Genomic DNA, 24803 nt, shown 5'->3' on the forward strand with positions numbered 1-24803 from the left:
AGCCTAGGTGTATTCGCTGTGGTTCGTGTCTCTTTAAATTTCATGTCCTACTTTAAGCCACGTCATAATCAGGAAAACACAATGGCGGATGCCAATGCGGCAGTAGCTGTGGTGACAGTTTCATTGGTTCTTTTAGGACTTTTATCGGGGTTAAGCTTATCGTGGGCTCTTCTACCGGTCGCTGTAGTGGTGCTTATTTTTGTACTAGCCAGTGGATTAAGGGGACGAGATGAACTTGCACATTTGAACGTTTGCGTGTTGGTGCTGGGAGATATAGGGCGCAGTCCTCGCATGCAGTATCATGCGCTCTCTCTCAGCAGACATGGATACAGTGTCACCCTAATTGGCTTTCTTGGTATACATTTTAACGCATGAACTTCTCATTGCATCATTTTTTGCTTTTATGCATGATACCAAATGCCCATAAATGTAGCCCCCATGTCTGTAAGGCATGCTAATAAACGACAAATCACGTATATGCATTACACAGGTCACAGTGCTAGTTTTTAGCACCTCTAACACTGACATTTTGCTCACATAGGTACTAAACCTCATCAAGACATTCTTGAGGATGATAGGATAGACATACTTCCTATTTCAGAACTAATGGGGCTTAGAGGTAATACAAACTTAATATAAAGAATACTTACAAGCACAACAGACCACGGACAGTCGTTCTGATATAAAGAATAATCTTCATTTTCCTTTCAGTTGGCCCCAAAATGTTCAGGTATGTTTCAAAGGTTATATTCCAGTCTTTTCAGCTGTTCTATGTATTGATGAAGATTGAGGACCAAGGCTATATCCTTATGCAGGTGTTTGTCTCTTTTATCAAGTAAAGTAATTTTGATATCTGATGATGTCTTAAAGTGAAATTCTAAGTCACATCTGTACATTCCATAGAACCCTCCAGGACTGCCAGCTATAGCAGTGGCATGGGTGGCCAGTCGTTTCAGGGGAAACCAGTTCATCATAGACTGGCACAACTATGGATACACCATAATGGCTCTTACTCATGGGGAGAATCATCTAATTGTTAAGGTGGCAAAATGGTAAGTAACACTTGAAAAATATCTCTTAAGGACACTGTTTTAAGTGGTATTTGGAAAATGTCTGAAGTTGAACTGTGCTTTGTGTTATTGGCAGGTATGAGAAACTCTTTGGATGTTTCTCAGATAATAACTTATGTGTCACTAACGCAATGAGGGAAGATCTTCGGAAGAACTGGAATATTGAGTATGTTTAATGTAAATTATTTATTATACATTTTTTATTATATCAAATAATATTAATAGTAATAATAATAATAATATTAAAACTTTAATTTCTTAACAATACAAGCCAGTGTATTAATCTTGCAATTGTAGGGCAACCACATTATATGACAAGCCACCCTCGATATTCAGAGAAACACCTCTGAAACTTCAACATGAACTGTTTGTCAGAATGAGCAGTGTTTATTCACCATTTAGGCCTAGGTAAGTATTTTCATGTTGAGCCATTTGCTCTTATTCCATTAAGTCGCACAAATAGTAGGTAATACCAGTCAGCTCTGTTGCCATTTAGGTTTTTGTCATTTTATTAGTGCTTTACATGTTCCTCTTTATAACTTCTTAGTTCTGATGTCACTAAGGAGCACATGGAACTGACAGCCTTCACAGAGCGAAACACTCAAACAGGTGCTGTGACGCGCTCTGCTGGACGACCTGCTCTGCTTATCAGCAGCACCAGCTGGACGGGTCAGTGCCGTCTACACTGAGCTATAGGGTTGTTGTCCTTCGTTCGCTTAATTGAAATGTCCTAACTCTTCATTATTTATGTTCTCTAACAGAGGATGAAGACTTCTCAATTCTTTTACAAGCCCTTCAAGGTTATTATTATTTTTTATCTCTCCATATACACTACTGTTCAAAAGTTTGAAGTTAGTAAAATGTTTAATTAATATGTTTATTCAGCAAGGATGCAATAAAATAAAAGAAAAAAGAAAATCCAAATAAATGGTGTTCTTTTGAACTTTCTATTAATCAAAGAATCTAAAAAAGTGTATTACAGTTTCCACAAAAAATAAATAAAAAATATTAAGCAGCACTGTTTTCAACATTAATAAGAAAAAGCAAATCAGGATCACGTGACACTGAAAGATTCAGCTTTGCCACCACAATTGCATTTAAAAAAATATATTAAAATAGAAGTTATTTTAAATTCTAATATAAATAATATTTTACAATATTAGTGTTTTTACTATATTTTAAAACCTACTAGACTATGTAATCTCCAACATCTGATTTCTTTCCATCTCCAATAGAGTACGAGAAGTTTGTTGAGGAAGAGAACAAACTTCCATCATTGGTCTGCGTGATTACAGGTACACAACACTGAGTCTAATATGTATAAATGTTCAGCCTGTTTGTATGTTTCAAACACTTTTTGTCAATACAGGTAAAGGTCCTCAGAAGGAGTATTACAAGAAGCTGATTGACTCTAAAGAATTTCAACATGTCAAGATTTGCACTCCATGGCTAGAAGCAGAGGATTATCCAGTTTTACTTGGTACGAGGAACTCATTAACAACCATATAAAGTTCATAGGCCAGGCTTTCACATTTTGCTGACTTCTGGTTGTTTTGGCTTAAAATAGACGCATTTACATAAGCGTGCTGTTCTCTGATGTTTTACGGCACAGGTTCTGCTGATCTTGGGGTCTGCTTGCACAAATCCTCCAGTGGTCTTGACCTTCCGATGAAAGTGGTTGACATGTTTGGATGTTGTCTGCCAGTCTGTGCCATACACTTTCAGTGGTACGATTGTGAGATCTGTAATGCTAACATATGTTAGGTGTCATGCAGGGAACAATTACATCTGCTCATTATCTGTTTCTTGTTAGCTTGCATGAGTTGGTGAAACACGAGGAGAATGGGCTCATTTTCAAAGACTCCAATGAGCTGTCTCAACAGTTAAAGGCAAGACATTCAAGATCAAGACTTTCTCTTCAATATCTTGTGATAAATGCTCACGGCTAATTCTGGTATCTATGTAGCTTCTGTTTTCAGACTTCCCTGGTGATCAGGGGAAACTGGGCATCTTCAGGAAGAATCTAAAGGAAAGTGGGCAGCAGCGCTGGAATGAGAATTGGGACCAAAACGTCCTTCCGCTTATTAAAGAGCACTGCGATTGACCATCTAGGTGATGGGCTCATGTAGCATCCTCTCAAATCCTTTGACTCCCATTCTATGGAAAGTTACTGTCAGGTATTTGCACAGGGTACATATTTTTAAGCTAACTGTCCCCACAATGGGACAATCAGGATTGCAGCAATGCTACTGGGAAAGACTTGAATATGAGATTAAAAAGCACACTTTCCTTGTAAATAATATGTAAATAAACACTTTATTACAAAGAGATCGTTTTTGTCATACATATATTTTGATCATTTCTATAGTGGAGGCTCGGTTGTATGGAAATACTTGAGCAACAGAATCCTTCATGATGACATGTCTCAGTCCAGCCCTTTCTGTAAATAAATGTTTCATTTATTATGAAGAATCAGGAATAATGAAAATGTTTTAAACCAATAGTGTAATGGAATAGAAAAGTATTAATAGTATGAAACCTACCCAATTCTTCCTTGAAACAGTCATACGTCTGTGGGTTACGTACAGTGGATGCAATGTAAACATCAGGATGGTTTTCTTGAACTTTGCAGTTTAGAAGCCTGCTCAGCAGCTTCACCAAACAAGCATTTGTCTCAGGATCGTACACCACATCTGGTTCAAACAAACAGAGCAATGTTACTGAAGACTTCTCAGACATTATGTGTTATTCAGAGACCTTCTAATCATTAAATGAGAATAAATCACATTTGAAACTATAATGCGTGCCCTGTAATTTTGAAAATATCTTCTGGGTTTTGTGTTACCTGCAGCAATGATGGTGTTGGCCTGTATTCTTTGCAGCTGTTCATCAGACACATTTTCCCAGTGCAATTCCTCCACGCTCGCTGATGCACTGTTGCTGTCAGAGTTAGTTAAGCAGTTTGTGATATTGTCCTTCAGCCTCTGAAGCACAGTTTGATGGCAGTCGCTGAAGATATATTTGGTTAGGCTGGATGACCGACATACTACAATGCCCGTAAGTCCAATTCCACTGCCCAGCTCTAGCACTGTCCTGCATGTACAGGCCAAATGTAAATTTATGGCAGCATAAATGTAATAATTTAAACAATCAACAAAATAGAGAAAGTCACTTCACTTTATTCAGACCTTTGACCTTTGTAGCTTGTCACTCTGTTCTTGTTTCCCATACGCTACTGTTCAAAACTCTGCGGTCGGTAAGGTTTTTTTTTTTAATGTTTTTGAAAGAAATCTTGTGCTCGCCAAGGATGCGCTTAATTGTGAAATCTTATTAACAAATTAAAATAGCAGTTTTCTATTTTAAAATAGTTTAATTTATTCCTGTGACACCAAAGCTGAATTTTCAGCATCATTACTCCAGTCTTCAGTGTCACATGATAATTCAGAAATCATTCTAATATGCTGTTTTGATTTCTTACTATCAATGTTGAACACAGTTGTGCTGCCTAATGTTTTTTTGTGTGGACACCATGATACATTTTTTTAAAGATTCTTTGAATATAATGTTCAAAAGAACAGCATTCATTGTAAATACATTTAGTAGCTATGTAAATAGTCACTTTTGATCAATTTAATGTATCCATTCTGATCCCAAACCTTTTGAACAGTAGTGCATATTAAATACAATTTTAAATGACTAATTATATTATCAATTTAAGTGCCTTAAGATTATTAGTATTTTTGTACTTAGAGCAATAGTATTTCTAATTCATTTTATGACATTTCTTTTTTCCCCTCAAAACTCTAAAATATTACATAAACGTTAAATGGCGGTAATCCCAGATTTTCAGTGTTGTCTCAGATTTTTGGATATATATCCACTGTATAACATAAAATTGTATAATATAAAGAAACAACAAATGTAATCAACCAGAGAGTTGTGAAGTGTCAGACTTGCTTGCTTTTGAAGATGTGTGTATTTTCCAGAGCCCATTCAGCCAGGTACAGGGCAGCCTCCCAGGTAACCAGACCTGTGGTGCCCTGAGCGATGAGGGCCACGTTCTCTGCTAGACTAACCGCATCACCTGTTGGCTTTTGAGATCGAACACTTTCTGATATCGTATTCTGTTATAGGAATAAGGTCCAGTTCTAATATGATCTAACTTACCAGAAAGTAGGTTTTGTAGCATACGTCCTCCTCCTGAGCACACATGAGCTCTCCTAGCGCTTCATACAGTTCATCCAGAGGTTCAGCGGCTATCATCTCATGCTACAAAAATAATTCTTCATGAAAACAAGCAGTACTATCTCAAAATCAGTAGAAAAAGTGTAAAACGTGTTTTATAAGTTTTGTAAAGAAACAAAGCCAACCCTTTTTATCAATTCTGTTAGGAAGCGTCTTCTGTATTTTAAAGAGGGGGGATTCTTGAGACAAATGGGATGTAAACATGTCTGCAAAAAAAGTTACTTTAATACGTTTTGTAAAGAAACAAAGCCAACCCTTTTTATCACTTCTGTTAGGAAGCGTCTTCTGTATTTTAAAGAGGGGGGATTCTTGAGACAAATGGGAAGCAAACATGTCTACAAAAAGTTACTTTAATTGTATTAATTGACTCATTCGTTTACTTTCACAGTAGCTTCTTTACCTTCTGAAGAATGTCCATTATGATGTCTGAAGGTTTTGAAGTTGTAAGTTCTTTGTCTAAAGACTTCAAAAACATATTGTGTTATTCATGGAACAAAAGAAGACCTAAAAAATCAATCGTAAGTAATGTTTAATACACTGGTGTTGCAAGTCAATGTGTTACTTACATCCCATGGAAATGTATTTAAAATACCCATAGCGAAGAAGTTCACTTGAAAGGAATGTATGACGTCTTTTCTAGTTTTGTGGCCCATTCCTTCCTCTTATATTGCTAATCTCTTTAAAACACCTAAATATGCTTGCTACTGATATTACTAGAGTACACGGAAGATGCATGTTCGAATTCCATGGTGAACTACTACTTCGTGTGTATCAGTCCAGATATTGTGTGTCTCGAGCGTCACCTGCCGGGTTGGTTGTGCAGCAGAATCACATGACCAGAAAGGCTCGCCCACGTGAATCTCAGCAAGTAGAGTTTTATGTGATTTTCTAAAAGTGTTTTTTTATGTAAGCCTATTAATGTTGAAGCATTTATTAGAAAGTGTTCTACATCTGGCATGATAATGATGATGATTAAGATGGGCATGCATGCAATTATCTGTTGCTGCCAAAACATTTTAGTGCTTGTGCATAATTGTAGCCTATAATACGTTATAAATATATTCTCTGACTGACCAGATGACAAAACCGAAATCCTGAGATCAGATAGGCTATTATTTTTTATTTTCTCCGTTGTTCATCAGTTTTTTTTACCCTATTAATCGGTGTTTTCGATTGGGGAAAAAAGGGCCACTGTTTAAAACTCAATAAAACTGTAAAATTAATTGTGTAAGCTGACATTGTTTCTTTCAAATTGCATATAGCCCTTTGGGAGTCTCGATCATTTCTCCAATGTATTTCCTCATTTTGCGGTCAGCTTGTGACACTTCGACACATCCTGGAGCCTTAATGTTTTAGTTTGGTTTTTGCAGTTAGACTAATGCATAGGCTTACTTTCAAAACAAACCTGCTGCTAATGTGCTGAAATTCTTGGTTGTACAGTTTAGATTAATAAGCAAATAAATTACACAGACATGTTAAAATGCTCGTCAGTTTCGCAAAGCAGCGCAATGACGTGCCACGCCCTTATGTCATCAGCTCCAAAATACCGGGTATTCCAGCACTCACACCACAAATACATCACCTATGATAGCAGCTCATCATTAGCCTACTAATTGCCTTATATGATCAATATATTTTACAACGTGTGACATTTTTCGATATCTTCATAAGCCTGTCAATTTACGTGTTTAATCATCTTGGAAACTGAAGCCAATTATTTTAATAAAGATTTAATAAGTAGATTAGCTATGGGCTACAAGCGTATAATTACATTAATTAGGATCTGCTCGCAACGTACACCAGCATTCATTGTGGTTAAAGTCGCTTGTTTTAATTAGTTACATGTATATTTATAGCGTATTACCAGGGTATGCCTAGAAATAGACTGCAACTCCACATGCCTCTTTTGCGATTGGTCGAAGTAGAGCAGGCAAAGAATTGCAATTGGGCGGAATAAAGATTGGTCATCTGAAGATCTGAACACTCCTAGTTCGAAGTGGTCATAAGAAGCCCTCCACACAACGTAACTTTCTCCAGACACTTCATTTCACTTCATTGTGGGTCTCAAAGGAAGTCAAAATGGACGTGAGTAATCTTAGAACGCATCGTCGCTTCATTATTCCTATTTATATAGGCCTATATTTTGTCAAATTGTCTGTATTTGTTTATAGGCAAGAGAGCATGTCAGAATGCATTCTCCATATTATAAGTTAAATCAAATAATACAGTAGCCTACGTATGAACGTATGTAGCAGCTGAAGTCAGGTATATTGGTGTAGGCTATATTATGTATATTGGTGTTTGTTGTCTATGGTGCATAGTGTGTGAAGTTACGTGCATTGTTAATGGGTGTGAACAAATGCTCATAATTGTTTGTTCCATCATCAGATCCATTTCTATCACAATGTTGTACTGGTCAGTGACATTAAGTTTTTATTTAATAAATAATAGGAAATGCAATTCATAAAAGCTGACTTGCCTCAGTTGAATGAATAGAAAATTCTGTCATCATTTACTCAGCCTCAAGTTGTTTCAAACCTGTATGAGTTTCTTTCTTCTGCTGAACACAAAGGAAGATATTTTGAAGAATGTCGGTAACCACCAGACAGTAGGGAAAAAATACTAGGGAAGTCAATGGGGTACATCAACTGTCTGGTTACCGACAATCTTCAAAATATCTTCCTTTGTGTTCAGCAGAAGAAAGAAATTCATACAGGGTTTTTTTTTGGGGGGGGGGGGGGGATTTAGTGTCATTAGTGTCATTGAAATTAGTTTTATATGTAAGCCTTTTCATTGAGCAATGCAGCCATAATCAAATAATAGAAAGAGAATTTAGGACAGAGGTTTGCTTCATAGCCTTAGGCTATTGGGTTTGCAATGTAGTCTGTAACCCTTCGGCATTTTAGGGTAATTCATCATACCTTAACATGTTCAATCCTCTGAAGCGAGACTGGCCAATTCAAACCCAACTATGGTCTGAAACCATACAGACCCAGGGACATTGAAAAGGAGACCCTTTAGCTCACGTTCACTCTTAGCTCAGAGAAAGTAGTGTGACTCAGCCATTCTTTGCAATGCTAAGACTGAGCATTCCAGCATGCCAGCTTCCCTTTTGCAGCTAAAGTAAGCAGTTTAGAAATTTGAGGAAGAAAGAGTGAGGCTTATCGCACTGCTCTGAGAGTGTCGTTCTGCAGTATAGCTTCTGTCTGAGAGCTGGTTTACAGTTACTCGCACCGACTAATGTGGAAAGAATTCACCTCTGTTACACATCTGTCCTTTCACATTCTCAGTCTAAGTGCCTTTTTCCCTTCTTTTCCTCCTCCTGTCTCTCTCTTGACCATCTTTCCTCTCCACTATTCAGCCAGCTACAGCTATAAAAATCTACTTTCCTTGGCAGCTGTTAATCACAATAGAGCCATTGTATAATTCAGCTTGTGATTTTGCAGCTGCTGACCCAACATGGCTTCTCAACTTACACCAGATCTGCACAGAGATGGCATGGCCACTAGTTTTTAAAGATTGAATGATTAAAGTCGTCATGAAACGCAAGTTGCAATAGTCTTTTCTTCCCTATTGTGACGTATACGGCTTCTTGAACAAGAACAAATTAAAGAAGTAAGAATTGACCATTTTAATTTCAGGGTAACTTTAAGATCTAGCTCTTCTTGTATCCGTCTTGTAGCACAGAGGTTTTTCCAATAGAGCAACCATGCCACATCTGCAGTTTTTTGAAAGTTCAAGTCTGGCTCTTTGCCTTTTACCATTGGACCCGACTTTTCCTATCAACGCATTGGAAAATTTGACTGCATTGCTTTTGTGAGGCTGATTCTGTGCACTCCATCATTACAGCTGCAGTCTCTCTTTGGTCTCTAGGGAAAACCAGGCACCGTGCCCAGCTGTACAAGTCAAATTTAAGTGGATACACATGTTCTGCTATACTAATAGTGTATATCCCAAATAAAACAGTCTGTGAGATATACAAAAATCAAATTACTCTTAGAATAAAGAGTAACATGAGCTCTCACTCTGTCTAACAGGGTGTACTTGTGCAGAATATGTCCTTCAAGGTGGGACAGACTTTGACAATTACAGGAGTCCCCAAGGCCGATTCTACAAAGTAAGCCTCCCCAAAGTAACTTTCGAATTTAGGATGTTAACAGCAACAGGAGTTATGTCTCTCATTTGTTCTATTGCAGTTTTTCCATTAACATTGGTCACAGCGCCGAGGACATCGCTCTACACATTAACCCTCGTTTTGATGCCCATGGTGACCAGCGCACTATAGTGTGCAATTCATTACAGGGTGGCAGCTGGTGCGAGGAGCTAAGAGAGAGCAACTTTCCATTTAATCTGAATGAGGATTTCCAGGCAAGACACAAGACTTTCATATATATCTTAATGAAACTGCTGTTTGAGTATAAACATAAAGATAATGATAATAAATGAGCTGTGGATGAAATGTAATGGCCCCTTATATTGAGCAATTTTAAAGAGGATCTATGCTTTGTTAAATTTTCAACTTTCTTTAGTAGTGTCTACTGTTTCTGTTTGAGCATGGGGAAAAAAAGCACAATATTCCTCATTTAAATAATTCCTGATTGAAGGCTGGCCTGGTTGAATTGCGTTAGTAGTGTGTTCAAACTCGCCATTATGCTAAGGATCGTGACATTTCCATAACACACTTGAAGCGGTTGGCCAATCAGAGCACATTGTACTTTCAGAGAAAGTGCTTCATAGAGACAGGAACTAAACAGAACATTACTGACAGACTTGGAAGAGAGATGCTGCAACAATGTCAACATTTTGTTTTTGGGCTCTACTAGAATAGTTTTTTTTTTAAAAGGGCATTTGTAAAAGGGCATAATAGGTCCTCTTTAACAAGCATACTCTCTTGTTTCTTTTTTTTCCTTTAGATAAAAATCACATTCACCAATGAGGATTTCCTAATGACTTTTCCTGATGGCTCTCAAATGCACTTCCCTAACCGTCATGGTGCTGAGAAGTACAAGTACATGCACTTTGAAGGCGAGGCCAGGATCCATGGGGTTGAGATCAAGTAGATTACTCAAATTAAAAAGAAGGCTCACTGTTGTATCCTGAATGCTAAATGATTCTTTGCCTTATTTTGTCACTTATCCAGGTCTGTTATTCCACAGTTTTTACTTACTCAATATGAATCTCAATCACAATCTTATTATTTCTATGCCAGATCAGCATTCTAATTTTGCTGTGCCACTGTCTATCTTAACCACTAGAGGGAGCGCAACTACAGTAAATTGCCATGAGCTTTTAGAGGTTGGCCTACTTGTAAACCATTATCAGAGATTATCAACTGCTTTTATATGATACAGTATAATGTTCTTAAATCCAGTTTAACTAAAACAAATTCACAATCTATAGCTGTTGGCAGATATAAATAAAAATAATATCCTGTTTTCACCAATAAACTACGCCTCAGTCTTTTTGTCTGTTTAATGTGTTCAGGCAGAAATGTCTTTTCTTCACGTTGTTGTGTTTAAGTTTAGTTATGCTAAACAAGCAGATGGAGAAGATTGAGAGTGAATCAAAAGCTTTAATTCCATCACGTGCTTATCATACAAACAGAAATAGGAAGTCCCACTGCCAGTTTAAAATAAGTAATTCATGACATGAATTAAAAAATATTCAGTGCATGAGAAACTGTACAGCATAATTCAAGGGTTTTGTGAAGTTGGCATTTTTTTTCTGTGGTTAGAAACAACAGAATCATGGCATACAGTATTCTCTTAAAAAGTCTTCAGTTTAGTCATACTTGGATACGTCAAACTATTTATGGGGAATAGTAAAAAAGACATAAACTGTTGCTTATGTGAAGTGTTTATAAATCTATATTTCAATGGTAGTGATTAAGTATTGGTTTAAAATGTACCATTACTAACAGTTAGTGAAGTCATGAGTGCAATGTATTGTAAATGAGTATCATTATAACTTCCAATATGTTTTTCATAGAAGTTCAAATGTTTTTCCACCCGTGAAAGAATATCAATGATTTCCATAAGATTCAATTTTTTTTTTTTTTTAAATCATATATGCAAAGAAATTAACTTTGGCTTTGTCCTGGCTTGAGAAAGTAAAGAAAACCTGAACTGCAAAGGAGAGAAAAGTATCAATCGATCCATTTAATGGCAATGAAATTGTATACTTACTATCTCTTCAAAAGGAAGAAGCCAATGACCTGCATATTTCCTGTACTGCTAAAGAAATCTTTTAAAATATACACACTTCAGATCCCAGCTCTTGGCTTTGGGAGATGAATAGCCTTCACAGAATCTCTTATGTAAATTGGACATTTGTATGCCTCAAATTCAGTCTTGGCCAAGGGTAAACTGTTCAGTACCTTGATTTTAACCTTTGAAGTGTCAACTGGTATTTTTTCCCACTTGCATTTTAGACTGCATGAAACACACTGTAGGAAAGCTAAAGTAGTCACAGTTAAAAGCGTAGTTATAGTCAAGAAAATAAACACATGTACCACTATTATACAAGAATGTACATTATTTATTCAATGCCCCAATTATACAACTTGTGTCTTTTTTATTAATTAAAGAAACAGAAATTATAATGCACCCATTGTAAAAAAACTAGAAGTTGACCTAACTAGAAAAAATTATCTACCCATCACATTCAACTAGTTAATTCAACTAATTAACTCCAGTTAAAGTCTACTTAAATACTTTTGTTCATCTATTGAGTAACAGGTAGTCTTTTGAACTTACAAATTTAGCAACACAAGGGGCTACAATCATTGGTCTTTTATCTTAAAACTAACTACATGATATGAACATTAGTTGCCTCAAAACTAGGGGAAAACATTTTACCCTGATAGACAATTGAACACAAAAGTTGCAGTGATATACCTCAACACAACACAATCCACAAACATGGTGATGATCAACATGTTAATTCAGTAAAAATATGAACTATGAACCATATCAAAGCTACAAAAGCAGCAGGATAATGTAGCCAGTAAATGCAAAGCAATGATTATTTTAAAATAATAGTTACCACATATTTTTTTTCAAGCTGCAATGCATGCTGGGCACTGACACAACATTGTTGAACGTACAATTTTTGCTCAGATAACTCAATTTTGAAAGTTTGGACAACATTTGGACAAATATTTGAGAATAAGGTCAACAAAACAACTTTTGTTATTAGGCCTATTCTTGTTTAGTTCACTCTGATGAACTAACTCGATCATCACTACAAAATGATCTTTGTTCAAGCTTCTTTTTTTCACATTTGTTAGAAGAACATTTTGCAAGTTGGATTTTTTTTTATAGTGCAGGAGAGCAGCAACAAAAACGTTCACATGTAGCAAATATGAGGGAAAAAAACATACATAGGCCTACACACAAGTGGGTAAACATAAGCAAAATAAACAAACGAATGATTAAATACATAAAAAAATAAATTACATATAGGCCTAATTTAAAAAGCATGGTAATAATAAACTAATCGGTGGGCAAATGAGAGGCGAAAAACCAGAGGGCGACTGCCAATCGCCACAGGATAACGACTGTGACGTCAAATTGTAAAAAAAAAACAGCTGCTCTGCTATTTGTCCCATAATTCTGCGCGCGAACATTAAACGAACCAATGACCCTTTTTTAGAAATACGCGCAGATTAGTACAATTCAAATATAAACAGTAACGGCTCTGGCTGAAGTAACAGTAATAGGACAGCAATCTTACTAAAGAGGATGTTAATGAAAGGAAATATGAATACGATGGATGTTTATTGGCTGCTAAAAAAATGGAGAGAAGCAGAGGTGTTTCAGTGGTAAGAATTGTTCTAACTAATATTACACGGTGCGAGTTCGGACACTCGGGAGGTCGTGAGATATTGCACACGGTACGAGTCAGTTAGCAGTAGCAGTAACTTGATAGCTAATTGCGTCAAAGCAGCTGGTACACGGCACTACTGCTCTAAGCCTCGAGTACCTAAGTGCTTTATAAAACGGTTACAACACAATACAAATATTAAAGCCAACAAATATGTATCAATGCTATTTTCATGATGTAAAATCACTAAAAGTCTTCCTTCCACTGAAAAAAATAGTCCCTGACCCTGAACAGCAACATGAGTTACATTATTACACCATTAGATGACAGCAAAGACTGTTTTTATGAGCGAGTCAGTCAGTAGCGAAGACTTTTATATTGAAAGGACTAAAAACTTGTTTTGAAGATGGAGAAAGACGCTTTGACTAGCGCCGTGTCAAAAAAAGAAAGAAAAAAGACCAAGTTAGCGCTGTGTCAGGGCACGGGAAAACACATTAACGTTAGCAGCTAACTTACCTGTTAAAAAGACAAGATTTAGTAGTGGACATTCAAACGGATTTTTTTTATGAACATGGGACTGACCTGAAAGAAAATGCTATCTATAAATGCAGGTAATAGCTACACTCGCTCACTCGATCTCTCTCTCACACAATACTCTACTAACTTACTCTACAATACAGTAAGCCTCAATGAACTATATCAATGAGAACAAATGTTTACGTTGCTAAGAGTGGTTGCTAAGGTTGTTGTGTAGTGAGTGATACGTTCTTTGGTGATACACAGAACCATAGACATAATAAATACATAGACGCCCTATTGGCCGCTGGAGCGTACGTCAACGGCGCCGCCATGTTGGGGATGGCAACTTTCCCATACTTCTCACACCGGGAATTGAGAAAAATGCATGTTTTGTGCGCTGTTTGGGGCTGTACACATCGCCACACAATTGAAAACAGCTTTCGAGGAATTACCTTTCACAAGCAAGACTGAACGTTTGTTTTTGGTTGTATTTGGTCATGATTTAATTTAGTAATAGTAACGTTCAGAGGATACATTTAAAAATACTACTGTTATTGTGTCACGAAATGTAGTTTAAATAGTTTTTCAGTCGACAATGTAGTTGTTTAAAGCTCAAATATGTGGTTTGTTTATAAAGATAGCGCCTATTTAAAAATTTGATCTGACGTTTTCGGAGTTGTAAGATGCGCTCAGCGCTCGTCTACCCCGCCTGGAACAGCCGTACCTCGGCCAGTGCTTTTGAAGTTTTGCCGCTGACTCGGATGTCTGTAGTCTAGTGGTTAAACATGAGATATAATTCGTCTTGTGTATATCTAACGGGCGATCTTTGGTCTCATTAATCTATAAATGGTTCCCTGGTAAATCGTTTTGGCTGAGGGCAAAGTGAAGTTTCATAACTTTATATTTAGGCTATTTTAACGTTGTATCCTGCTGTATGTTTGACTGAAGCTACTTACTGATCAATAAAACTGAAATTGAACAAAAAGAGTTAAATATTAAAGTCACTATTTAACTTATTTTTTATTGTGTATATTCTGTAATTGATATTTCTTATTCTATTGCTATTATTATAGTATTATTAATAAACTATGCTATTATCAATATTTTTATGATTGTATTATTGTACTTATGATATTATATAATTATACTAATCATTACTATTTTATTTGCTGTATACTATTTGTTTATTTTATTGACTAAACTATTTACTATTACTTCTCACTTTATGTTATATTTACTATTTGCATTGCACTGTAGTTGTACCATAACGTATTATTATAAAGGATCCATCAGTTATCTTTGTTATTGCTAAAATCTGGTCAGTCACAGAAAATGCTTTTTCCACAATAAGAAAACTTAAATTATATCTCAGTATGGGGGTCTTCACCATTCTTATCCAAGAATAAAAAGCCAGATACATGACAAGCCTGAGCTTAATTGACCATTCTTTATTAAAAAAAAATATTTTAAAAGTCTAACTATCGAGATTTTAAATAACTAGAGATGGAACTTTTTGTACACCACATACAAACCACTGAAATCGGTTGATAAATGTAAAAACAGTTTGTTTTTATCCAGGAAAAACGCAGCTCCCCCGTTTACTTACATTTGTTCACATCGCAGTCTTGCCCTCCGCAAAATGGCGGACCCGTTGACGTATCGCAGGGCGTCTATGTATTTATTATGTCTATGCACAGAACCGCTGGGTGAAGCTGTCATAGCTGTTTTTTATCGTGAATAAAACACAGCTATTGACCAATCAGAAGCAAGAACTGGAACTGATAACCGTTTTATAAAATGGGTTAATTATGACTAATTCTAGCGGTTAATGTTAAAGGTGCTCTAAGCGATGTCATGTGTTTTTTAGGCCAAAACATTTTTTGTCACATACAGCAAACATCTCCTCACTATCCGCTGGCTGCCTGTCCCCTGAACACACTGTAAAGAAACGCGATCTCTGTAGACAGCCCATGCTTCACAAACAGCACCAAAAACAAACTGCAGCGACCCGCTCCCCAAAACATAACAAACTGTTCCAGCCAATGACCGACAAGAAGGGTTTGGGGGTTAGTGTGCGGATGAGGAGGAGGGAGGGTCTAGCTAGCCTCCGTTTTGTTTGACAATAGTTCGAACGTCAACAAGAAGTGACGTCACCCAGGATCGCTTAGAGAACCTTTAATATAGTACAAGATGTTTTGGATTATTTTAGTTTCATGTACATGATTTTCAAATATTTGGACTTCAGATATTATGGTATGTTTTTTGTGCTTTGTTTTGTTCAATGGCAGCTTTCATAATCATTACAGTTTGTATCACTATAGCAGCTACACTGTTTTTGTTTTTAGTACTGATGAACTATGACAGAAGATTTCTCTGCTGTTTTATGTATTCATCCACAGAGCTCAGTGCACAGCTTCAGCATCAGCTATACCTGACAGCTATTGAGCAACAGGAAGCTACGATATAACCCTGGCTGGTAAGTGATTTCTGTTTTCTGTAAGTGACTGCTGCTTGGGCGGAGTGATAACCGCAGCACCTGAGACGAGCCGTGGTGAGGAGCAGAGAGCGCGTCTCAGGTGCTGCGGTTATCACTCCGCCCAAGCAGCAGTGCTTCGCCTTCAGAGAATATAGTTCCCAGTATTTATACTGTTAAAATATGTCTGTGTCTCATGTGACTTTGTTTTTTGTACACTATGTGACTATACAAATCACAACATGTAAATAGGAAAATGTTTGCGTTATTTTGTCACTTATTTGGATTAGTATGCTAGCTGCAACCATTTACATCCAGTCTTTGTGCTAAGCTAGGCTAGCGGTGGGTGCGTCAAACAGACTTATAGCACGCACGGAGATGAAAAAGGTATGTATGGATTTATCTAACTCTGGGGGATAAGGTGAATAGGCTAAAGTCCCAAAAAGTCGGAGTGTTCCTTTAAGGGAAAAACTTAAGGTGCTTTATGCAACCGGGCACCGATACTGAGGTATACTGATTGGCTTCATCACTCTGCTCTCCACCAATAAGCTGGTGTGTTCTGGGCGTTCTGGCGCAATATGGTTGCCGTCCATCATCCAGGTGGATGCTGCACATTGGTGGTGGTTGAGGAGCATTTATATAGCGCTTTTCTTGGCACTCAAAGCGCTCTACATAGAAGGGGGAATCCTATTAATTCTGTTACAGTTTCATAATAGAAAATTCACAAATACTGGGACTCCCCTGTCTCTGTTTTTGTATTTCCTTTGATCACTTTGTTCTACTGGATGTTAATTCATTGCCATGGAATGTCTTCTGTCATTGACTGGATGCAATTCAGGGGTCTGGTTTCCATGGAGAGCTGACATTCTGAGTGTTGAAAGTAGACACGCATAATCGTGAAGGACGGTCTGTCCTGGGCATGTGCGCAGAGATGTGCAGTGGTTATTAGCATGTTTTAACATTCACTGAGGTCAGACGGTGGCATTTACCCTAAATCATCGTCTGCAATGCCAACCACAGTAGTACAGGCAAAGGGCAAGACAAGTGATTAGCTGTCTGAATGTGTTATTATCACATAAATGAAATAATACTCACTCTTGTGAAATAGATACTGTGGTGTGTGACGCTTGAAGAATGAACGTCTTTGTTGTGGAACTAAAGAATTTTTTTATATAGTTATTTTTATATAGTCTAAGCAATGGAGTGTATGTCATTCTAAAATGAACTATATAATTTTGACCAGTTGATCAAAGCATATATACTGTAAGATTATACTAATTATTGTAATTAAGGAGCAGAAAATCAAGTTAATGGGGCAATCATTGCGATGATTTCCTCATTTTACGCTCTCTTAACTACTATGATGAATCAGATGGCAGCCAGCTTGAGGAATGGGCTGGCCTTAGTACTTAGAATTTCTTATTTTAGTTTATTTATAGCTGAAGTGATACAAATTTCTCTCACATCCCATTAAAAGAGGAATTTTCTATCCTCACCAGTTCCTTTTATTTCCATTGCCTATGCTGTTGATGTTAATTGTGAAAATAAAAATGTCTACCTCTTGACACAAAATACAGTTTCGAAAAACCACTAGATGCCACTAGGAAACCAAGAACAAGTTACAATATTTGCATCAATGGTCTTTGCATAGTTCTTTTCCTTTTGGCCATTTGTATATGGTATTTTTTTTCATCCCTATTTCTCAGGCTGTACCTTTTGTGCAGCGTCATAGGCCTTAGTTAGGGTAGATGCCATATTGAATTTTACTCAGCTGAAAATGAGGCTGTGAGGGATGAGGCTTTAAAGGTCCTAGATTACATGTAATTTTCATAGCTGTTTTATGGAATTTTTCTACTGAAAGATTTTAGAAAACTGTGTTTCATTATTGATATGTTGACAGTACAATCCATTGAGCACACTGTACGTCTTCTATCCCTTCGCACTACCTCATTTCATTCCTGTTTAAATTTTATATGGTTATATGCCCTTTACAAAAGTCTATGATCTGTACAATCACGTTCTCTTTTACCTGTCTCGTGTCTCATCATCACTGTGGTTTCTGTCTAAATGATGTCCTCACACAACATAATCTGAACACTGAATCTTATTTGATCAAATATCAAATAATTTGACTTGGTCAAAAATCATTTGAGTCTGCCTCTTTCTTTTTCTCTCCCAGAGTCACGCAAAAAGACTGCATATGCATTATCCATTTAAACGGATGGAGTGACAGTCCTGACAGGAAAAATAAATGGAATAAGTAACCAGCACAGAGAATGTGTTTAGTGGCAGTAAGAGAGTAAGGCGATAATGGGACCCATCCGTTACGTCAGTGCATGGGTGTGGGGCTGAGTCTAAGTGAGATGGATGACTGTGTGTTCATACCCCAATGAAGCTCGGGAGGTCTAAGTCCTACAAAGATCCTCTCAGCCAAGTCTATCGGAGAGGAGTGCGCCTTTATCAAGGCGAGGGTTAGTTCACCCCAAAATGAAAATTCTGTCATCAATTACTCACCCTCATGTAGGCCCGAAGTCAAACCCATAAGACTTTGTTCATTATTGTTCATCATTTAGATATTTTTAATGAAATGTGATACATTTCTGTCCAGAAATCCATATGAATCAAGTGGTTCTATCCAAGTCTTCTGAAGAGACATGGTCATCCTTACTATATGATTTAATTTAGTTTAACTTAATTTAGGCTTTTACTCTCAGAAACATTGATCAGCAAACATACATAGAGCACTCATACAGTATATGTTAAAAAGAGGCTCAAGCGTGCAGTTTTGTTTTGTAAATGAACGAAAGCCTAATGGCTTTCGAATGACACGAGAGTGTTATTTTAAGCAGTGGTCAGACTCTGAGGACATCCACATGCCTGTAGTGTTACAGTATATATAGAGCGGGAGTGCCTTGTTGCCCTTGGCTCTGATCAAAAGCCTGTAATTGACTCATTTATTCAGTGCAAAGCTGGAAGGCAGAAAGAAGCTAGTCCATGACCTGACATGGTGGTTGTAGCCGCTGGACTGAGGGTGCAGTGGGTGGGATGGAGAGAGGAATTGTTTCCTGGGTGGTGCTGCCTAAGGCTCCTAGTTTGATATGCTGCTTTGCTGGCTGATAAGAAGAGCTGCTTGTTTCAGTGATACAGGGGTTGTGTCCATAGTGATTAAGAGCTGCTGGCCTTTCTGGTTCTCTCCTCTCTCCTCGTGTTATCATCAACCTCTTTGTATGCTCTTAAATCTCTTTACTATTCCACCTTGGATCAAGCTTTCTTTTTTTTATGCCTTTTTTTCCCCCGGTTCCATCCTCCTTCCTCTCTGCATCTCCCTATAGCAGTCTGTCTTTCACGTCCCGCTGCACTTGACTCTGCCTCATCAGATCCTCTTACTCTTGTGTCACTAGACCTCGGTGGCTGTAATTTACTGCAGTACCACCAATGTGCTGTATCTGTGTCTGGCTCGTAATCATGTAATCTGATGTTAGATAATCCAACCTCGTGAAAGTCAAACAAATGAGGGAGTGGGAAGACAAACAGGACTCATTTGCAACTAAGCAAATGCATTACGCTTTTTTGTGCTTTATATGAAATGCTGACCCCTTTGACAATGACGTACGTAGGCTTCCACCAGGTCTACAGTATGTCTTGTTGAGATCTGAACGGCATTAAGAATTTATTCCGGGAGCTGTAGGTCCGCTATTTTGCCCTGCTGGAAGGACCAGATTAAGCACAGCCATGTTGTGTTTTAGATGCTGGTCCCCAGCATGCAATAAATGTGATTTTTGTTTCTCCAGCTTGAAATTCTGTCCCAGCAGTCTCTTCTCATAACTCAAGAGAAGCCACACACATACACTGAGAGACGACTGCTGTCTGTTACTTTGTGTTGTGTATGATTACTCATGAGAAACAGTGTGATGGAGACAGACAGATGGTGTGTGTGTGTGTGTGATTCAATGGAGGATATATTCTTGCTCTTAGTCGGAGTGTTTGTTTTTGTGTCTCAGGTGTGTGCATGGTAATCAGCTCACTAAAGGTCAGAGGTCATCTCCCTGGGGAAGGGCAGGGTTTGGATGCCATGACGACCCATGTCACTGCTTTCTCATTCTCCCTCTTACTATAAATCCCGTGTTTCTCCCACTCATTGCCTTTCTCCTCCCTGCCGTTTGCACCTTTGTCTTTTGCTTGTGGAAATGTTGCTTGGCCTAGAAAAACATAATTTTGAAAATTAGTACAAACCCTGTGTATCAAAGTCCTTTTGTAGATAGTTTAAGGTACTGGCAAAAAAAGGTCAGTTTTCTGTTGTCAATGTTGTAGTGATTAGTGTAGCTCACACAGCAGTCACTTTGAAAACAAGCAGCTTTCTGTGGCTCAACGTGACTAATCTTGAACTTGCATTATTTGCATGGGGAAATCTTTTGGCCCAGGTGAAATTCCTGGTCACATGGATTCCTATTTAAATGACTGTATTTCACCTGTGAAAATTTTAAATGTGACCACACCTTTACACTGTTCTCTAACTAGACAGCATGCAGCAAAGCAACAAGCAATAAGATATATTTTCAAGTAGATCCATGTTTTTGTTCTAACCACCTGCAATGAGTGATAGAGTTGTGTTGTGTTTGCTCAAAACGAACTAATCTTTTGCGAGGAAACACAAATTTTCACAGAGTGAGAACGCAAAAGCATTGACTTATTAATTTTCCTCCCATGTCATATTTGTTTTCATCACAATGTCCCTTCAAGGGGCTCCATAAAAATCATATACAGGCGACCGAAAACAAGACGGGCAACATTTTCATAACTAAGGAAAGCTAAAACTTAAAGACATCTTTAACACGTTTATATTGCTGCCTTACAAAGCTCTGTTTTTTCTTTCAAGACGTGCATATCTACTTTCTTTTTTCTCTTCCATGCTTCACTTAACCAAGCTAAATTCCTCTGTTTAGCTCTGTGCAGGTGTATACTAGTATAGGGATTGTGTGGGTGTGTGTTGCCCCAGTGAGATGAAGATGTTTGTAACTCACCTTGTTTTATATGTCTTAGACATTTTCAGAACAGACAACTGTTTTTTTTGTTTGGGTCTCTGTCTGTCTTTGTATGTGTGTGAGCTCCATTAAAGCATGAAAGCATTGAGTTCAGAAACCAGATATTTTTAGCCCTGTCTCAAGACCTCTCTCTTCGTGTTTCTCGTCTCTTCCTCGGCCCAGTCCTCACCCCCTCCCCTTCCCCACTCTGATATGTGTTTATCTACTTATCTGTGTGCATGCCTTGAGTGACAGCAAGAGAGTGACAATAAGAGTGAGTGAAGATTGAATTCATCAGTTGAAGCAGTTGTTTCTAACGTAGCGTTTTGCTCTGAAAAGCCCACCTGCCTAATCACTCTCATTAAGACATGATTAGCGTTATTTAATTCTCATCAGTTCGACCTCTTAAAAGCTGACCACTCAAATGCTTTCATAAGCTACATTTATAATTAGATTGATGGCTCAAGTGCACTGAAAAGCCTTCTTGTATAGCTATACCTCAGTTGATCTGATTGAACTTGATCCAAATGAAATTTCCAAATGAAATTTTTGGATTGAAACCTAAAATAATCTTATCAGGGCTACATAAGAAAAATTCGATATGCAATAACTTGTTAAATAATGCGATATGCGATGTGGTATTGCTTTAAGTGTATGAAATCAATTTAAATGATATTTATAGGACCCTATGAAATCTGTTTTGATTTTTTTTTTTTTTCAAATTCTGTTTTTCCATTTGAATTTTTCTAGATTCCGTTTATTTTTTCGTAAAAATTTTTGTTGACTCCATTTTAATGGTTATATAAAATTTTAGTAATCAAAAAGCATGTCTAATTAATTGAAATCATGAAACTTATACAATTGAACTGCAATTTATAAAAAAATTAACACATTTTTTTAGGGCCCTATGAAACACGTAAAAAAAATTGTTATTCCGTTTTATGTTTACCAAATTCAGTGTCTTCTGTTTTAAGTTTTCTGGATTCCATTTTAATGGTTTAATTACATTTTAATAATCAAAAAGCATGTCTAATTAATTGAATTCATAAAAAAAAAAAAATTTATTTAATAAATTCATTTCTATGAAATGTTTTGTTTTTTCAGAAAAGCTGCGTTGTGTATTTAAATTTTTCTGGCAATCAAATGAAAGCATAAAACATTAATTTAATTGATCTTTTAATCATATGAAATTCAACTTTTTTTAGTTAAACAAAGTGCTGCTGTCACAGTCTGTCTTGTCTCCGCCTCTTCCCAGCATCCCTCTTGTCTACACACCTGCTTGTCATCATCATCACCTGTGTTTAGTCATTGTCATCATCTGTGCCACCTGTTTCTGTTAATTAGTATGTGTATTTAGTTCTTGCTTGTTTTCAGTTCAGTGTCCGTTCTTATGTGTATCACACAAAAGAGAGCTCAATTCAGCACTCGCGCGCTGTATAGGTGTCAGTGTGCATGGCTGCATGCTTCTACCACATGTGCGCATCTACCACAAACGCAGGACATCAGGGGCCGGTTTCACAAAGCTATTTTAGACCGGTCTATAGTGTTAGACAAGTCTAAAATTTGCCCATAGACTAGTCTAATGCAAGTTAGACTGTTTCACAAAAATAAAGACTGACTTAATTTAGACCAAAAAAATTAGACACCTTACCCCCAGGCTAACTTAGGTCTAAGACTCTGTTACCTTGGCAACCAGCAGTAACAATCAGTTACAAACAAACAGCTTACAGAAAACATAGGCAACTGTCTACCATATATATTCATCACCATTTCAGTGGTGTCTTTAAGTTTCTCTTGGGGTCCTCCTCCTGTTTTTGGATATTTCCTCTTAAATTTCCTCCGGGTGGTGATGGCGCAGTGGATAAGACACATGCCTTTGGTGTGAGAGACCCGGGTTCGAATCCACTGTGAGACACCAATGTGTCCCAGAGCAAGACACTTAACCGCTAGTTGCTCCAGAGGCGTGCGAACTCTGACATATATAGCAATTGTAAGTCGCTTTGGATAAAAGCGTCAGCTAAATGAATAAATGTAAATATTTCTTTTTTGGCATCTTGTACCATGTTTTTGTATCTTTTCTGTACGTCTTTAAAGCTCCGCTCAACGGTCGGATTAACGCTGTTAACTGTCGTAGCAATCTTTTTCCAAATTAAACATTTCTTCTTGTTACTACATTTCCCAAGTAAAATGTCCTTGTAACTGTTATACTCCTCCAACAAACACATATTTTCCGCTGGGGTAAACTGCACTGAGCGGTTGAATGCGCTTACTCAATCCGCCATGTTTTTTGTTTTGAAAAGTGTCTTATTTTACCCAGAATGCATTGCAGTGTAGTCCTACTTAAAGGGCATATTGCAGGTTAGAGGACCCAACGAGTCCATGTATAGAAAAATAATCTAGGAACTAGATTTTCTTTAAAATATACTTATAAAAACGCAACAGACGCTTCTTGAGTCGTTTTTGTGAGAAAATTTTACTTTCGCTTCTGAAAATGGGCGTGGCGAGCGTGACGGGCGTGACGTAACAGGCGGGAGAGCGGTCGATTCAAACAACAGGAAAACAATGGATCGTAATGACATTTCGGACGCTGAGGAAATACTTACTCGTATGACGGACCACAGCCATACAATTATGAGCCTGCTATGCTGCCAAGAGAGCAGGGACAGGCCAGGATAATGTTAGACAGAACGGTCAGAGACAAATTGAGTTGTGGTGTGAGGAGAACCAGTGGAGAACAGGGCAGGTGTCTTGGTGAGAGAGACCAGTGTTAGCTTATAGATATATACACGTTTGCTAACGATATACACTGCTCACAATATTGTACAGATTATTACCATTGTACACTCACCGGCCACTTTATTAGGTACACCTGTCCAACTGCTCGTTAACACTTAATTTCTAAGCAGCCAATCACATGGCGGCAACTCAGTGCATTTAGGCATGTAGACATGGTCAAGACAATCTCCTGCAGTTCAAACCGAGCATCAGTATGGGGAAGAAAGGTGATTTGAGTGACTTTGAACGTGGCATGATTGTTGGTGCCAGAAGGGCTGGTCTGAGTATTTCAGAAACTGCTAATCTACTGGGATTTTCACGCACAACCATCTCTAGGGTTTACAGAGAATGGTCCGAAAAAGAAAAAAACATCCAGTGAGCGGCAGTTCTGTGGGCGGAAATGCCTTGTTGATGCCAGAGGTCAGAGGAGAATGGCCAGACTGGTTCGAGCTGATAGAAGGGCAACAGTGACTGAAATAACCACTCGTTACAACCGAGGTATGCAGCAAAGCATTTGTGAAGCCACAACACGCACAACCTTGAGGCGGATGGGCTACAACAGCAGAAGACTCCACCGGGTACCACTCATCTCCACTACAAATAGGAAAAAGAGGCTACAATTTGCAAGAGCTCACCAAAATTGAACAGTTGAAGACTGGAAAAATGTTGCCTGGTCTGATGAGTCTCGATTTCTGTTGAGACATTCAGATGTTAGAGTCAGAATTTGGCATAAACAGAATGAGAACATGGAACCATCATGCCTTGTTACCACTGTGCAGGCTGGTGGTGGTGGTGTAATGGTGTGGGGGATGTTTTCCTGGCACACTTTAGGCCCCTTAGTGCCAATTGGGCATCGTTTAAATGCCACGGCCTACC

At 37.8% G+C, this 24803-nt stretch overlaps 3 protein-coding genes across 3 annotated transcripts; 2 read left to right on the forward strand and 1 right to left on the reverse strand.

The window, feature by feature from the left end:
* Positions 1–44: 44 nt before the first annotated feature.
* alg1 (ALG1 chitobiosyldiphosphodolichol beta-mannosyltransferase) lies at positions 45–3400 on the forward strand. Its single transcript, XM_056244605.1, has 13 exons — positions 45–355; positions 542–619; positions 712–815; positions 904–1052; positions 1147–1236; positions 1368–1478; positions 1618–1739; positions 1832–1870; positions 2306–2365; positions 2440–2550; positions 2683–2797; positions 2884–2959; positions 3037–3400. Exons 1-13 carry the CDS (start codon positions 82–84, stop codon positions 3172–3174), a joined length of 1467 nt encoding a protein of 488 aa, XP_056100580.1. The 5' UTR covers positions 45–81; the 3' UTR covers positions 3175–3400.
* Positions 3368–6038, reverse strand: eef2kmt (eukaryotic elongation factor 2 lysine methyltransferase). Its single transcript, XM_056244606.1, has 8 exons — positions 5882–6038; positions 5716–5778; positions 5441–5521; positions 5238–5339; positions 5028–5161; positions 3916–4163; positions 3614–3763; positions 3368–3510 (listed from the first exon to the last, which is right to left on the reverse strand). Exons 1-8 carry the CDS (start codon positions 5966–5968, stop codon positions 3410–3412), a joined length of 966 nt encoding a protein of 321 aa, XP_056100581.1. The 5' UTR covers positions 5969–6038; the 3' UTR covers positions 3368–3409.
* Positions 6039–7277: 1239 nt separating this feature from the next.
* LOC130079369 (beta-galactoside-binding lectin-like) lies at positions 7278–10762 on the forward strand. Its single transcript, XM_056244611.1, has 4 exons — positions 7278–7400; positions 9353–9432; positions 9512–9683; positions 10229–10762. The coding sequence occupies exons 1-4, from the start codon at positions 7395–7397 to the stop codon at positions 10373–10375; spliced, it is 405 nt and encodes a 134-aa protein (XP_056100586.1). The 5' UTR covers positions 7278–7394; the 3' UTR covers positions 10376–10762.
* Positions 10763–24803: the final 14041 nt, after the last annotated feature.

This window comes from Rhinichthys klamathensis, unplaced genomic scaffold, assembly GCF_029890125.1.
Source record: "Rhinichthys klamathensis goyatoka isolate OS25496 unplaced genomic scaffold, OSU_Roscu_1.1 h1tg001019l_1, whole genome shotgun sequence".
Taxonomy (NCBI): domain Eukaryota; kingdom Metazoa; phylum Chordata; class Actinopteri; order Cypriniformes; family Leuciscidae; genus Rhinichthys; species Rhinichthys klamathensis.